The sequence below is a fragment of the Lates calcarifer genome, linkage group LG16_LG22 (genome assembly GCF_001640805.2).
Source record: "Lates calcarifer isolate ASB-BC8 linkage group LG16_LG22, TLL_Latcal_v3, whole genome shotgun sequence".
Lineage (NCBI taxonomy): Eukaryota > Metazoa > Chordata > Actinopteri > Centropomidae > Lates > Lates calcarifer.
Genome location: NC_066848.1, coordinates 7,273,437 through 7,288,126, shown reverse-complemented (window position 1 = coordinate 7,288,126; position 14,690 = coordinate 7,273,437). Strand labels below are relative to the sequence as shown.

The 14,690-nt window shown below is 39.4% G+C and overlaps 3 protein-coding genes across 3 annotated transcripts; 2 read left to right on the top strand and 1 right to left on the bottom strand.

The window, feature by feature from the left end:
- The first annotated feature begins 159 nt into the window (after positions 1–159).
- On the top strand, positions 160–3,683 carry mtg1 (mitochondrial ribosome-associated GTPase 1). Its single transcript, XM_051076425.1, has 11 exons — positions 160–402; positions 495–561; positions 1,079–1,181; positions 1,275–1,361; positions 1,478–1,534; positions 1,834–1,924; positions 1,999–2,060; positions 2,165–2,261; positions 2,419–2,500; positions 2,609–2,721; positions 3,375–3,683. Exons 1-11 carry the CDS (start codon positions 300–302, stop codon positions 3,470–3,472), a joined length of 960 nt encoding a protein of 319 aa, XP_050932382.1. The 5' UTR covers positions 160–299; the 3' UTR covers positions 3,473–3,683.
- Positions 3,684–3,743: 60 nt separating this feature from the next.
- LOC108888271 (shadow of prion protein) lies at positions 3,744–6,332 on the bottom strand. The gene is made up of 2 exons (XM_018684194.2): positions 6,136–6,332; positions 3,744–5,368 (listed from the first exon to the last, which is right to left on the bottom strand). Exon 2 carries the CDS (start codon positions 5,366–5,368, stop codon positions 4,901–4,903), a length of 468 nt encoding a protein of 155 aa, XP_018539710.1. The 5' UTR covers positions 6,136–6,332; the 3' UTR covers positions 3,744–4,900.
- Positions 6,333–6,822: 490 nt separating this feature from the next.
- Positions 6,823–10,813, top strand: echs1 (enoyl CoA hydratase, short chain, 1, mitochondrial). The gene is made up of 8 exons (XM_018684193.2): positions 6,823–7,028; positions 8,604–8,801; positions 8,908–9,035; positions 9,487–9,586; positions 9,701–9,805; positions 9,913–10,032; positions 10,147–10,214; positions 10,315–10,813. The coding sequence occupies exons 1-8, from the start codon at positions 6,938–6,940 to the stop codon at positions 10,378–10,380; spliced, it is 876 nt and encodes a 291-aa protein (XP_018539709.1). The 5' UTR covers positions 6,823–6,937; the 3' UTR covers positions 10,381–10,813.
- Positions 10,814–14,690: the final 3,877 nt, after the last annotated feature.

Below are 14,690 nucleotides of genomic sequence, written 5' to 3'. Positions count from 1 at the left end.
ACACGCTGAAGGGAAATTCAGAGTATGAATTAGAAGAAATGCCTCTGAACGTTGTATGTAATCTTGCGCCAGGGTAATTCATTTTTCATCCTGAGGAGGGCAGAAATGCGAAAGGAAAATCCACACAAGAGGAAGAGGTCTTAAAGCGGAACGAGTTTCTTGACAGCAGGTTCGAGTCGGCATGTAAACAGTGTAGCACATTAGCATGACCAGTGCGGCAAGAGACTGTAGCTAGCAGGTCAAAATAAGTCTTTCACAGATGACAATCTTCCGTCGTCACATTTAGTTTAACAGCAGCCATGAGATTGTACCGGGCGCTCCGTAACGTCGACAAGTTCAGAACCGTTTTCGACTTCGGTGGACGGGATGTGGCTCACTGGTTCCCCGGACACATGGCTAAAGGTGACAGCTTTGCTTTATGTTATCTCCACAGTATGTCAGATATACGTAAGTGAGAGTTCTGAATGTTAATAGTTTCATCTCAATGTTTGCAGGGCTGAAACAGATGAGAGCCAACCTCAGGAATGTGGACTGCATCATAGAAATCCACGATGCCAGAATATCCTTTTTATTTGTCTTTTTAATCCATTAACGTTAGAGTATAACAGAGCAAATCTTATGGCATCTTATTTTTAATTACATATTTTTCTTTGTGTTAATCAGTTATCGATCAAATATTTCCTACTGGTGCTTAAATGTAGGTACATTTGAAGAAAACAACACTATTGTATGGAGAACAGTTTTTATGTCTTCAACTTTATGATTTGAAATAAGGACAAGAGAAACACACCTTTCTCAAATGCACAACTTTGGAGTTAGAGGGTGAGACAGTGAATCGAGATTATTTCTAGTCCAGTACAAGGCTTGATTACTAATGGGGCAATGCAGGCATCTCCAAAACTCTAGTTTTGAATCTTTTATGAATTACCACCCTGCAAAATCTGTGGACAGGTAGTATTGTTGTATATAAAAAGCATACGCATTGCACAGAGTCTAGGAGGAACTTTAGCAGCTTTAGCAGGTCAATCCAGCCATGTCGCTGCTGTGAACTTTGATTTGTCTTTAACATTGAGGACATCCCCCTCTCTGGGAGAAACCCTGTGTTTCAGGAGACTCTAGATGTCAGACCACATTTGCTAATTCTCAACAAGATGGACCTTGCTGATCTGTCTGGCAAGCAGGTAAAATGCTGTGCTGCTGTTTTACCAGCATCACTGTCAGTCACATTTTAAAATTACTAACATAAAATGATATCTTCATATTTACCCTCACAGACACTCTTGAAGAAGCTGGAAAAAGATGGGGTGAGAAATGTCCTCTTCACAGACAGTTTGAAGCAGAGACACGAAAACATCAAAAAGGTAAAGGTCATCTTCACTAGATACTAAACATTTGACTGTTTGTTCTCAGCTGATTTAAAATAAATTTCTGAGCATGAATGTGCAAGTTATTCCTGTTTTTTTCTGTCTCTCTGTAGTTGGTGCCAATGGTGATGGAAATTATAGAGAGCAGACCACGTTTTAACAGAGATGAGGTATGCTTACTCTAGGCAATTTAATGATAACATTTAGTTAATTTCAACTAGAAAATCAAATCTATTTGAACTTCCCACAGTTTGATCCACCACAAAATTCTGTGTCAGCCAGAAATATGGAAGCAAGATGCTGTTTCTTTGTGACTCTAAAGCTTTTCCTTTGTCTCAGTGTGGCTGAATCCACATAGAATCATTTATTTATTTATTTCCTTGTTTCTCACTATTCCATTTTTGAAGGGAATAGAGGGTAAATGCCAGTATATTGTCTGCTCTGTGACTTTGTCATTTAAAACTTTCAGAGTACAAATTATTGCCTGATGGTGATTGGAGTGCCCAATGTGGGAAAGTCATCTCTTATTAACTCATTAAGAAGAACTAACTTGAAAAAAGGTATGTATAGTAAAATAGTTAATAGCCGTTGGACATTGATTAAGTACAATATTGTAATTATACACAAATTTCAGGTCGTGCATCTCAAGTAGGTGGGGAGCCAGGTATAACTAAAGCGGTCCTGACTAAAATCCAGGTGAGTGTAGAGGACATGTCTCTTTGTATGTGTAGTTGTGTTCGTGGGTCCATTGTGTATGTGTGCATCTGTATAGTATTTGTAGCTGCTGTCTTTGTCCTCAGGTGTGTGAGCGACCCATAATATACCTGTTGGACACACCAGGAGTCTTGCCTCCCAAGATTGAAAGTGTTGAAACAGGCATGAAGCTGGCTTTATGTGGTGAGCACACAAAGCATTTTTTTCCCCAACATAACTAATTCTGTCACTGAGAAAACACCATGTGGAAACGTTGTACCGTATTCAGTCACATTTGTAAAGAGGTTTTTCCAAGATGCTCAACAAATGATAATTTGATATTTTTTTCTTCCCTCCCCAGGAACTATATTGGACCATTTAGTTGGTGAAGACATTATCGCTGACTACTTACTCTATTCTCTGAACAGGCTGGGGAAGTTCAGGTGTGAATTTTCTCTAAATTATGACTGAGTTTTCTTGCATATGATCAGTGTATTCCTTCTGCTTCATATTACTGTGATTGTTTACTGTATGTGTGTCTTTATGTGCAGATATGTGGAGAAATACAACCTCCAAGAACCCAGTGATGACATCCAGCATGTCCTCAAATGCATCGCTGTGAAACTTGGAAAGACCCAGCGGGTCAAAGCCATTACTGGAGTGGGTAAGAGAGTACCACTACTACTAAGTACAGATACTCCTGCTACTACACCTGCAAGGGTAAATTATTTAAAGGCATAGTTGGGAATTTTGGGAAATACACTTTCTTATTGAGAGTTAGATGAGAAGAACAATAGCAGTCTCTGCACAGTGAATGTGTAAATACAGCAAGCATCCAGTTAGCTCATCTTAGCTTAGCATAAAGATTGGAAACAGCTATACTGTGTCTGTCCAGAAGTAACAAGATCCACATAACAGCACCTCTAAAGCTCACTAATTACAAAGGAAAAGTTTAAGCCTGGTTGTAAAGAACTAATAAGATATTTGGTTTTGTCAGTCTCCGTTATAATTACTAGAGAGGAAGAGACATTATAGGCTACCTGTTTTCCCTCTGTTTCCTGTCTTTATGCTAAGCTAAGCTAACAGACAGCTGAGGGTAACTTCATGTTTACCAATGTGGTATCATTTTTTTCATTTAACTCTTAGCAAAAAAAGTGAATAAGGATGTTTCTCAAAATGTCAAACTGTTCCTTTAAACACTTTAACCACCTTAACCACTGTAATTGTATATTTAATGTAGAAACTAAAATGGCTTTTAAAACTTAGGAATGGAAAATCTTTGTCTTAAAGAAAATGTTTGTTCCTCATCTCCCTCAGGGAACATTACCATCACTGTCCCAAACTACACAGCAGCAGCTTATGATTTCATAAGAGCCTTCAGGAAAGGAGAGCTGGGGCTAGTAATGTTGGACTGAACTGAGTCATTTTAATCAAGATGACCAGAGACTGTTGCTGGATTTTGCCAGTTTGTCCTGGAAGGAATTATATTTAACCACAGGTATCATCAAGGTCTCTGTCCTCATTTCTTTGACATTTTGGGGGCATGGTGCAGACTGTTTTGTCTATGGATGACTTAAAAAGTCACCAAAGCACTGTATCCTTTGTAAATAAAAGAATGTAATTTGATTCAGGTATGACGTTTTTACTCAGCTTTGCTTTTATAATACATGAAGCAGATATCTGATATGGTGTAAACAGGATATTTATTAGCATAAAGACAGTGATAACAAACTCTTTATTTATTATGTACATAAGTGTAGTAGCATATAATAGAGTGCACTTATAGATATGGAACAGTCTGTTGCTCCTGAGTGTCTACTGCGGATAAAAAGCTCTTCTGGGATGATGGACAGACCAGTGAAAACCTTCAGAGACATGAAAACAGTGAGAGTAGCAGTTTGTTCTCTAGTGTCCCTCCCAACCATGGCACAGTTTATACACAGGTCTGAGGAATTAATTGGCAACATCATAGGTGTTATAAAAGGCTATGAATTGCACAGAAATTTGAGATGACTGTGGAAAATACAATTTAGCTTCTTTACTATTCCCATTTGCTGTCTCTCAGTGTGGATAATCATCTTTATGGCCACAACAGTGACTGCTGCCATAAATCGTTCAGGTCACTGAGTAAGATTTTGAAGTTTTGCAAAAAGAATGGAGTGAAAAAGCTTCATATTTGTTGAGGTCACAAATTGAGAAATGCACTAATTGTCCTTTCTAAAAGTGAAAAGACCAGTTTTAATTTCAGAATAATGCTGGTGTCAACTTGGTGCTTTTGCTTTATGGAATGACTAGTCACCTGCCTGCTGCAAGTCCAGGCTTTATATTTATACCCAGGTCAGCTAATATATACAAATAATTTACCTCAGTTGCACAGAGCAGTGATGGCGGTCAGTTGCTTTTTTATTTTTTGTGTATTTTATGAAAATAAAGATTTTTAAGATAAAGTTGAGTTTGGCAGTACAGTTAAAACTGGCAGCCAGCAGTTTGATCATACTCAAGATTTAGGGAAAGAAACTAATTCTGATTATTCTCGAGTTTTGGCCCCAGTTTCTGTCACACAGATTGAAGTAGATTTAACGAATGAGCATGTGAAATGTCACATTGAATACTATGCTGGTAATGTATATTTGTCTCTTGGTATAGAAGATTAGATGTGTAAAAACATACAGTACGGTGATGTTTTTGTGATGGTGGTGTTCTTCCACCACTGCATTGCACCTCTAACTGGTCTTCCCAGTGCAGGTTCCAGCCAGTCCTGCACATGATAGTCAGATCCAGGACAAGAAGCTTAGTCCTGAACCGAATCAGGAATTTATCCTTTATAAAAATACCCAGGACATCTACAGTATAGTGTCCAGTAAGAGTCCATATTTTGGGGAAAACGTTGCAATAATGATAGAAACCAGCTGAGAGAGAGAAGATCCGTTTTGAGTTGAGCCTGACATTTGAGCATCAAAGTAATTGGTCCTGTTGTAATAATCCAGCTCCTCCTCTGAGCTGTCGGCGTTGCTGCGGCGGTAGGCGGAGGCGTACCATTTATCCGCCGTTAACGCCACCGCTGCCCCCGCTGCTGCTGCACCTGCCACCCTCACCGGGGAGGTTCGCCCTGCCACCCTGAAGCGAGAGCGGGTCCCACCGTAGGCGCCTCCGCCCCGGTAAGTCCCCGCTGTGGAGCTGCGAGAGGGGGATCCTCGAGAGGAGCCCCGGGACCCTCCACGGCCGCCCTTGCACAGCGCAGGCTCGCACAGGAAAGCAGAGAGTAGGAGGCAAGTCCAGCATGTTGCAACCACCTGGTTCATTCCTAACATCTGTGCAGGAAGAAGACATGATGGAGTAAAGATGCCCATTTTAGGCCTACCTGTGGTGGTTACACTACACCTTTAATCTAGAAATTATCCGTGTATCTCCAGTGTGATGAATTCTCATCTGATTTTGGGAACATTTCAGTCAACAGCTGAAGCCAGTCTTTTCTATTCTGTCTAAAATTCTGAATATAAGCCTAAACTGGTGTGACATACTATGCCCTCAACAGCAACCCAGATTATAGACTACTACTGTTCAACAAATGTGGGATGTCCCTATAGTGTTCAGTGTTGTTGTGGAATATGGTCTTCATAAATACACATTTCTGCATTGCAAATTTCCCCTCTCCATTAAAGTGGGTCAGTATAAAAATAAATATGCTCACCAAAGGAAAAACTGCTGCTGGCTTTCAGCCTTCATACACATGAAATAATATTCCGTGCATGGATGATTATGAATAAAAGGCAAAAGATGGCATGTTGTGGTAATAGGCCATCAGTGGAAATGTCTTATTGAGGTCTAGCAGGTAACTGGGCCATTAAGCAGAAATGCACAAAATATTTTTATTATTGCATCTGTGATATTTTATCAACAAAATGTTTTACAAATGCATTGACAATGCATAATGTTTATCTGACTGTACTGTCATAAATTAGCCTGTACGCTACCGTATAATAGCCTGAAGGAATCCCACCATTTCAAAAGAAATGCATCGTTCGCACATTCACTCACATGCATGATAAACCAGTACATCCTAATGGCTGGTGCCTACCTTATTTCCGTGTGTTCTTTTCTTTGCTTATATGATGATACTGAGAAGAGATGAGAGGGGATTGTCACGGACGGTGTAGGCTCGTTCACGCGGGTGGCTACCAGAACGCGCAGCGCGCTCATCGCAGCCAACTCTGAGGAGTCAAATACTGTGATGCTGTCAGACTGGGGCCAGTCTTTTCAAACGCTGTAACCCTTTTTGGGTAAGATATTTTTTGTATTTTGTTTGTGGACATATACTGACTGATGTATAAACCTTGTGTATGGTAATCTACTATCATACTTTTATTGAAAGAATTTTGTCTGATGCAGAATTTTGCTATGACGTTATTCCCTAAGTTGATTTTTTTCAGGGACATTATACTTGTATAAGTGCTGGGAAAGCAACTTACAAAGTAATATGTTGACATGTAATATGGTGAAAGCTCACATCAGCTCAGGCACTAGATTCAGTCAGATTTTGCACATGGATGAATGACATTAATGTATCTTTAAAAAATAGTACAACATAGGAATGAATGAACTGTGTACAACTATAAATTGGATTCATTTCCATGGTAAGAACTCTTCAGGCTTGGGGGTAAATTACATCAAATGTACTCATGAATATGGCAGAGCTTTGGCTTTTATATTTTCTTGTGCTTGTGCCAATTTGCAGGACTCTACAGTACCCGTCGCAGACACCAGATGGCGGTAACACGTCACCTTATGAGAAACACCAACAAAGAAGAAGGCGCAGGAGGAAGGAGCAACCAGAGATCCTGGAGCAATTTCATTGACAACAGCCTGCTGTCGTCGCTGTCATGGCTTTCCTCTGCAGAAGTGCCGCTTTGCTCCTGAAGCCCTCCAGAGCAGCGCCGGCCGTCCTGTCTGCCGCACGCCTCTACAGCTCAGGTGTGTGTCCGAAACACAGTCCGGAGTCAGTTTGTAGTGGCCTGCCCTGCTACAATGTCAAAAAACCTGCGCCACTGATCTATGTGCGACACATGTGCAGAGGGCAGACTTCTGACTAACTTGTTTGTCCTAATATTTTATTCCTTTTTGTGTTGTCTTATTAGCAGCATAAAATCTTTAAGTGCTGCAGTTTAATGGAAGATAATTTCTCAGCGTGTTGTTGACATGAGGACCTGTACTCTGTAAAGGGAGATTCCACCCTAAAATGGAATTTACAGGGGTCATTTCTGTAATACTGCACATTGACCCTTTAACCAGCGTTTACTATGATTTCTCCAACACTATAATTATACAGCGCATGTTAAATCAGTGATTTTACTATAGACATGCAGGTCTGAAGAGAACTGTAAACATTAAATTGCTTTTTTAATTTTGGATTTTAAGTTGCATTGATGGAAATGTATAACTCTAAATCTGGCTCATAATAACTTGTGTTATCTCATTAGACTTGTGCAGTGTGGGCGTGGTTTCGAGCTTGATGCATTAACAAAATAATTATTCATTCATTCATTCATTTAAAATACAGTTTGCTGTCAAAATCAGGTTTAGTTGCTCAGTTCAATGTCAATGTATCATCTTCAGAAAGTGTTGCCTAAACTTACAGTTCTCAAGATACAAAAATTTGTGCTTCTGCATATAAACTGGACATAAATAATTGGGATAGCATTGTGTAAATTCTGTTTTTGGGTGGATTTTCTCTTAAAGCACCAAACCTGAGTTTTCTAACTTTGCTCCACAAGATGTATCAGGGGCCTCCAAGGTCTCTGTAGGGCTTTAACACAAAGCTGTTAGTGTTGATCCTTTACCTTTTCTTGAATTATTAACTTATGAGGATAAGTCAGACCACTTTGGTGACCCATCACCTGGTTGAAAGGCTACACTGTCAACAGAACTGCAACAGGTAGCACACAGGATATATGAATATAAAAATCTGAGAAAAGCAGGCTTTACAGGGTATTACAAAGAAGTGAATTTAATTTGCAAAAGTCTTATTTAGTCTATTTTCTCTTTTTGCTATAGGCAGTAATGTTTGATATGAAATGCTATTTTATCTGATAGCAGAGTGTCAGGAGACGTTATAAGCCCCTAAACTAAAAGTGTGACAGTGGATTCAGCTGCAGGAGGCTGTTCAGTTCTTTTCTGTGGAGTTTCAGTCAGCACCAACCAGCATGTAGCACGCACTTTTGCTACTGCTAGCTACAGTAACTAGAAAGCTGAAATTAAATTAAGTGAATCAGTCATTTTTCATGCAATAATCCATTAATCTATTTCATGCCTCTCATCCAGGTCTAAATGATTAAATCAATGGGCATTATTTTATATACTGCAAGGAAGTAGTCAGAAACATTAGATATACTAATTAATAATTTTAGGCCATATCAGTTCTATTGTTTTATCCTCATACTTTAATACTGTAACCAGTATGACAGAAATCATTATTAAGTTGCATTATATGTCATATTAAAAAGGTCAGAGTCTCATCCTATCATCAGTGTTTGTTTCCTCTTCATGCAGGCGGTCAGTATGAGTATATTTTGGTGGAAAAGCGAGGTGAGAAGAACAATGTGGGTTTCATCCAGCTGAACCGGCCAAAGGCGCTCAATGCTCTGTGTGACGGGCTGATGAGGGAGGTGGGACAGGCCCTCGATGCCTTCGAAGTTGACGGCGACGTCGGAGCTATCGTTATCACCGGCAGTGACAGAGCCTTTGCTGGTGAGGGAGTGTGTTTTCTGTGTGCTTGTGTTTGCATTCTCACATAAAATGCACAATAACATATTCATTGTGATATGTCTGTAATCTTGACTTTTGTGTTTTTCAGCGGGAGCGGACATCAAAGAGATGCAGAATCGAACCTTTCAGGAGTGTTACGGTGGAAACTTCCTGGCTCATTGGAACAGAGTGTCCACAGTGAAGAAGCCTGTCATTGCAGCTGTCAATGGATTTGCTGTGAGTGTCTTTTTTTATTATTTTATTTGTGAGGCTGAGAGATGAGGCCCAGTTAGCAGTCAGCGTTCTCGTTCATCAGAGATGTTGGATGGGGTTCAAGATCAGGGCTGTACAGGTCAGTCAAGTTCTTCTACACCACACTCAGGAAGTAATGTTTTAGTAGGCCTCACTTTGTGCATAGTGGCATCATTGTGTTACAACCGGAAATAAAAATCCCCAGACTGTTGCTACAAAGTTGGAAGCATGCTTTTATCTAAAATATTATTGCATGCTGAAGCTTAAAGAAATTCCAGACCTTGAAGACAGGGGGGTCCACATACTTTTGGCTATATAGTGTAGCTTTTAACACTGTGTATTCATTACTTGATTAGTTGTAATATAAATAAATAGAAATCTCATCCACTTCCTCATGCTGTTGCTGTGTTTGACACTGTATGTTCGGCTGTTACAGCTGGGTGGAGGCTGTGAGCTCGCCATGATGTGTGACATCATCTACGCCGGAGAGAAGGCGCAGTTTGGCCAACCAGAGATCCTGCTGGGGACCATTCCTGGTAAAGAATTGCTTGTATCTACTTTCCTTTCCTGTTCAGACCTCACTTCCTTGGACTAAGGTTACCAGATTCTTGCTTTTGGAGCGACTGTTTATGATGTCTGTCTACCTGCAGGGGCGGGCGGCACCCAGCGCCTGACTCGTGCAGTGGGCAAGTCCCTGGCCATGGAAATGGTTCTAACAGGAGACAGGATTAGTGCACAAGAAGCCAAGCAATCAGGTAACAGCAGTGGTTGACAGTAACTAAGTACATTTATTTACAAGAACTGTACTTAAGTACAATTTTGAGACACTTGTACTTTACCCAGTACTTGTACTTGTACCTAGGTTTGGTGAGTAAAATTTGTCCTGTGGACCAGCTGGTGTCTGAAGCTGTTAAATGTGGGGAGAAAATTGCTTCCAACTCAAAACTGGTCTCTGCTATGGCTAAAGAGGCTGTTAACGCAGGTGTGTTAAGTTTGTTTTTACGATTTTTAAAAAGCAGAATATCTTAAAACAGGCTAAATCGAGTAAGTTTCAAGTTCTTGAAACTTGTTGACTTGTTCCTCTGTGTGATTACAGCTTTCGAACTGACTTTGGCTGAGGGGAATCGTTTGGAAAAGCGCTTATTCCACGCTACTTTTGCTACGGTGAGTACGAGAGCCCATCTGACAGGGAGCGAATGGGGGGGTGGTAGACTCTGATTTTGAGAGTCTGATCTTGATCTGTCTGTGTTTCCTGTCCCTGCAGGATGACCGTAAAGAAGGCATGACAGCATTTGTGGAGAAGAGAAAGGCCAGTTTCCAGGACAAGTAGAAAAGAGCAGACCAAGATCTCAGCCAAGAACACAAAGTCCATGATATCAGCGCGTCATTTCCTTATCCGCAATACATTGGATGATGCAAAAATAAAAAAAATAAAAATCCTGATGGTAGTGGAACATGCAACCTGTTTAAATTAGGATTTGGCACTGAGTGATTGAGTGCACAAGAGTGTCTTACCACAGCGAAACCCTGCCTGCTGAGGCTCCGTATCAAAATCAGGGTGCAGGAGTGCAGTGGGGTTGTATGTGAATGCCATTTGATAACTGTGTTATAGTCGGTGTGTAATGGGGGAATCAGTCTTGATGAATTGTGCTGACTTTGCCTTTTCATTTTCACTGTCAAGTGTTTGTCTACATTTTGTAGGCAACTTTTTTTCCTGTGTACATTTTACAAATAAAGCTATAGACTGGTTTTCAGAACTGCAACGAGGACATGGACGGAAGTATATTTATAACATTAGGTGAACATGGTTGCAGTTCACCTCCATGTGCCACTTTTTAACTCATACAAGAAATTCAGTACAGTGTTAGCTACAAATCAGAGACCGATAACTATACTATACTATAACTCACCTATGTATCCCTCCGCACTCTCTCCCTCTGTGGGTGTGTATCTGTGTAACTTCTCAGGCTGCTCTCGCTACAGACCCTTCAGTGGAAACAGATAAACACTAGTGATGGGTAGATGAGGCGTCATGAAGCGTTTCGACACATTGCCAAACTGTATTGATACTGTGTCACTGAATACTGACACCTGCTGGACCTTAAAAATCCCTACAGGCAACCTAGTTGACAGACTCAACTGACACTGATTTGACGACCTAGTATATACAATAATATAATTTAATCATTGTATTTTATATTGTATTATTTCATATCTTCATTTAAATTTAAAATATCTTTGATATTTTTAGATACAGTCAATAAATAATGTGAACATGTATCATAACGTGAAAATCTAAGTGAACGCTTTTTTGATACAACTTCTCCAGCTGTAGAAAACACCCGCTCACACGGCACAGATGAGGCTGGAATGCAGAGAAATTGTAAGGAAAGCCGGAAGAGGTTTGGATAGATTGTCTTTTGGTTGTCCCAGTATCTCATAGGGTCCTGGGACAACCGAGGGCAATATTGCCCTCTGACAGGTATCTCTGCACTTCCTGGATGGCATCAGCTGTGGCACTTTTGGTCTGCCTGCCCACTTTTTCCACATTTTCTCTTTGTTATGTTGTGTTCCATCCATATCATTTTAACTCAGTTATTAGCAGTCTAACGTCGTTGTCGTCGTTGTTTATGGTCATTTTGTGTTATATTACGTCTGTACCTAGCTGCTTTACACCTGCGTATCCACGTTAGCAACAGCAAATTTGAGGTGTCGCCACGGCCTTTGACGAAAACTCTAGCTTTTGATAACTTTTTATCACAAAGGCGTCAACAGTATACTCACTGAGTTTGAAGTCGATATGATTAAATCTCTAGAAGGAGTTCGTTCAAATACAAAAAATGAGCAAGATTTGTGTATTAAAGTAAAAATGGCTGACTTCCTGTTGGTTTGAGACCATGACCTCAGAAGACATTTTGTACATCTGGGCATGTTATATATGTGGTCCGAATTTTCATCCACCTATGACAAACTAAGCCCAAAGGGGGATCACTTTTGAATGTTTCCAGGGGAAGATATAGAGCCATTTTGCACCACCGATGCAGGACACCTTCAAAATAAATTTTTCACAAGGTCTGATGCACGTGCAAAGTTTCGTGACTTTTTGAGCAATTGTTTGCCCTCCAAAAAGGTGATTCATTTCAAACGATAATAAGAATCAGCGCAATTCCTATAGGGCCTTTGCACACTTTCGTGCTTTCATGACCTAATAACAAAAGTGATATATAATAAAAATAATCTAATACTAGAGGTAACAGTAAAACTAGACTGTAATATAAAAGCAATGCAGAAGTAATAGTAATACAAAATAGAAGGAAAAATGATCCATTATATAGTAAGACATCAAAAATGTCACTGTATGATATGTGGTCTAAAATGTCAAAAAAAAAAAATTCATAGAATAGTTAGGCATAAAAATTTTGTTGAATGTTCTGTTTCAGCTGTAATGTTGAATATTTGTCTGTGTTTTCATGGTTAAACTGCTGATGAGGAATAGCTAGTAGTGTATTGATCATTTTCCTTTGTATGTTTCTCTTTGATTTCCTCCAGGTGACACCACTTCATCCACGACATCATCCACGATCGCAGAGACTTCGTCCATGATTGGAGAGACATTGTTGAGGATGAGGGAGACATCGTCCATGATCAGAGGCATTGTCCATGATCGGAGCGACCTTGTCAAAGATGAGAGAGACGTTGTCCATGATCAGAGACATTGTCCCATGCTTCGTAGAGACCTTGCGATAGAATCGGCGGAGACGGGGGTCACCGATTTGACGGCACTGCCCGCGATCATGGAGACATTGTTGATGATCACAGAGACAGCGTCTATGATCTCAGAGACATCGTCCACGATCACACAGACATTGTCCATGATCACAGAGACTTTGTCCATAATCTCAGAGACATTGTCCGCGATCACAGAGACATAGTCCACGATCACAGAGAGTCTTCGCACAATGAAGAAGTTCTTTGAGACCAGGACAGAGGCCTCCAGGTAATTCACAAACCGCTTTACATCAACTGTCCAACACAAAGCACTGACATTAAACTGTTTCTGTTCAGTATTCAGTATATCAGAAAAGTGTAATGATAGAAGTAATCTGCAATATAAAGATAATGTATTATATATATTAATAGAAGAAATGTAAACGTAATTAGCAATATCAGAAGTAAGATGTAATAGTCAATGTAATCTATTACTAGAAGTAGTTTCTAAGGCATGAAAATAGTAAGGGGTCAAAAATGGTCAAAAAATGTCATGGTATAGTAAGGGGTCAACAACCACCAAAAAATGTCTAAAGTATAATAAGGCACGAAATATGGTCAGAATATGTCATAGTATAGTAAGGGGTCAAAAATGGTCTAAAAATATCATAGTTTAATAAGGAGCCAAAAACCACCAAAAAATGTCATAGTACAGTAAGGGGGTCAAAATGGTCAGAAAATGTCATAGTATAGTAAGGAGCCAAAAACCACCAAAAAATGTCATAGTATAGTAAGGCATGAAAAATGGTCAGAAAATGTCATAGTATAGTAAGGGGTCAAAAATGGTCTAAAAATATCATAGTATAGTAAGGCATGAAAAATGGTCAAAAAATGTCACAGTATAGTAAGGAGTCAAAAACCACCAAAAAATGTCATAGTATAGTAAGGGGTCAAAAATGGTCAGAAAATGTCATAGTATAGTAAGGGGTCAAAAATGGTCTAAAAATATCATAGTATAGTAAGGCATGAAAAATGGTCAAAAAATGTCACAGTATAGTAAGGAGTCAAAAACCACCAAAAAATGTCATAGTATAGTAAGGGGTCAAAAATGGTCAGAAAATGTCATAGTATAGTAAGGAGCCAAAAACCACCAAAAAATGTCATAGTATAGTAAGGGGTCAAAAATGGTCTAAAAATATCATAGTATAGTAAGGCATGAAAAATGGTCAAAAAATGTCACAGTATAGTAAGGAGCCAAAAACCACCAAAAAATGTCATAGTATAGTAAGGGGTCAAAAATGGTCAGAAAATGTCACAGTATAGTAAGGAGCCAAAAACCACCAAAAAATGTCATAGTATAGTAAGGGGTCAAAAATGGTCTAAAAATATCATAGTATAGTAAGGCATGAAAAATGGTCAAAAAATGTCACAGTATAGTAAGGAGCCAAAAACCACCAAAAAATGTCATAGTATAGTAAGGGGTCAAAAATGGTCAGAAAATGTCATAGTATAGTAAGGGGTCAAAAACCACCAAGAAATGTCATAGTATAATAAGGAGCCAAAAACCACCAAAAAATGTCATAGTATAGTAAGGAGCCAAAAACCACCAAAAAATGTCATAGCATAGTAAGGCATGAAAAATGGTCAGAAAATGTCATAGTATAGTAAGGGGTCAAAAATGGTCTAAAAATATCATAGTATAGTAAGGCATGAAAAATGGTCAAAAAAATGTCACAGTATAGTAAGGAGCCAAAAACCACCAAAAAATGTCATAGTATAGTAAGGGTCAAAAATGGTCAGAAAATGTCATAGTATAGTAAGGGTCAAAAACCACCAAAAAATGTCATAGTACAGTAAGGAGTCAAAACCACCAAAAAATGTCATAGTATAGTAAGGGGTCAAAAACCACCAAAAAATGTCATAGTATAATAA

Bases quoted from the DNA above. Each gene is read 5' to 3' on its own strand.
- mtg1 (XM_051076425.1), top strand. From the start codon at position 300: ATGAGATTGTACCGGGCGCTCCGTAACGTCGACAAGTTCAGAACCGTT. The intron at 403-494 runs GTGACAGCTTTG...CAATGTTTGCAG, and splicing joins CCCCGGACACATGGCTAAAG to GGCTGAAACAGATGAGAGCC. The intron at 2,061-2,164 runs GTGAGTGTAGAG...CTTTGTCCTCAG, and splicing joins CGGTCCTGACTAAAATCCAG to GTGTGTGAGCGACCCATAAT.
- LOC108888271 (XM_018684194.2), bottom strand. From the start codon at position 5,368: ATGTTAGGAATGAACCAGGTGGTTGCAACATGCTGGACTTGCCTCCTA.
- echs1 (XM_018684193.2), top strand. From the start codon at position 6,938: ATGGCTTTCCTCTGCAGAAGTGCCGCTTTGCTCCTGAAGCCCTCCAGA. The intron at 7,029-8,603 runs GTGTGTGTCCGA...CTCTTCATGCAG, and splicing joins CGCACGCCTCTACAGCTCAG to GCGGTCAGTATGAGTATATT. The intron at 9,036-9,486 runs GTGAGTGTCTTT...CGGCTGTTACAG, and splicing joins CAGCTGTCAATGGATTTGCT to CTGGGTGGAGGCTGTGAGCT.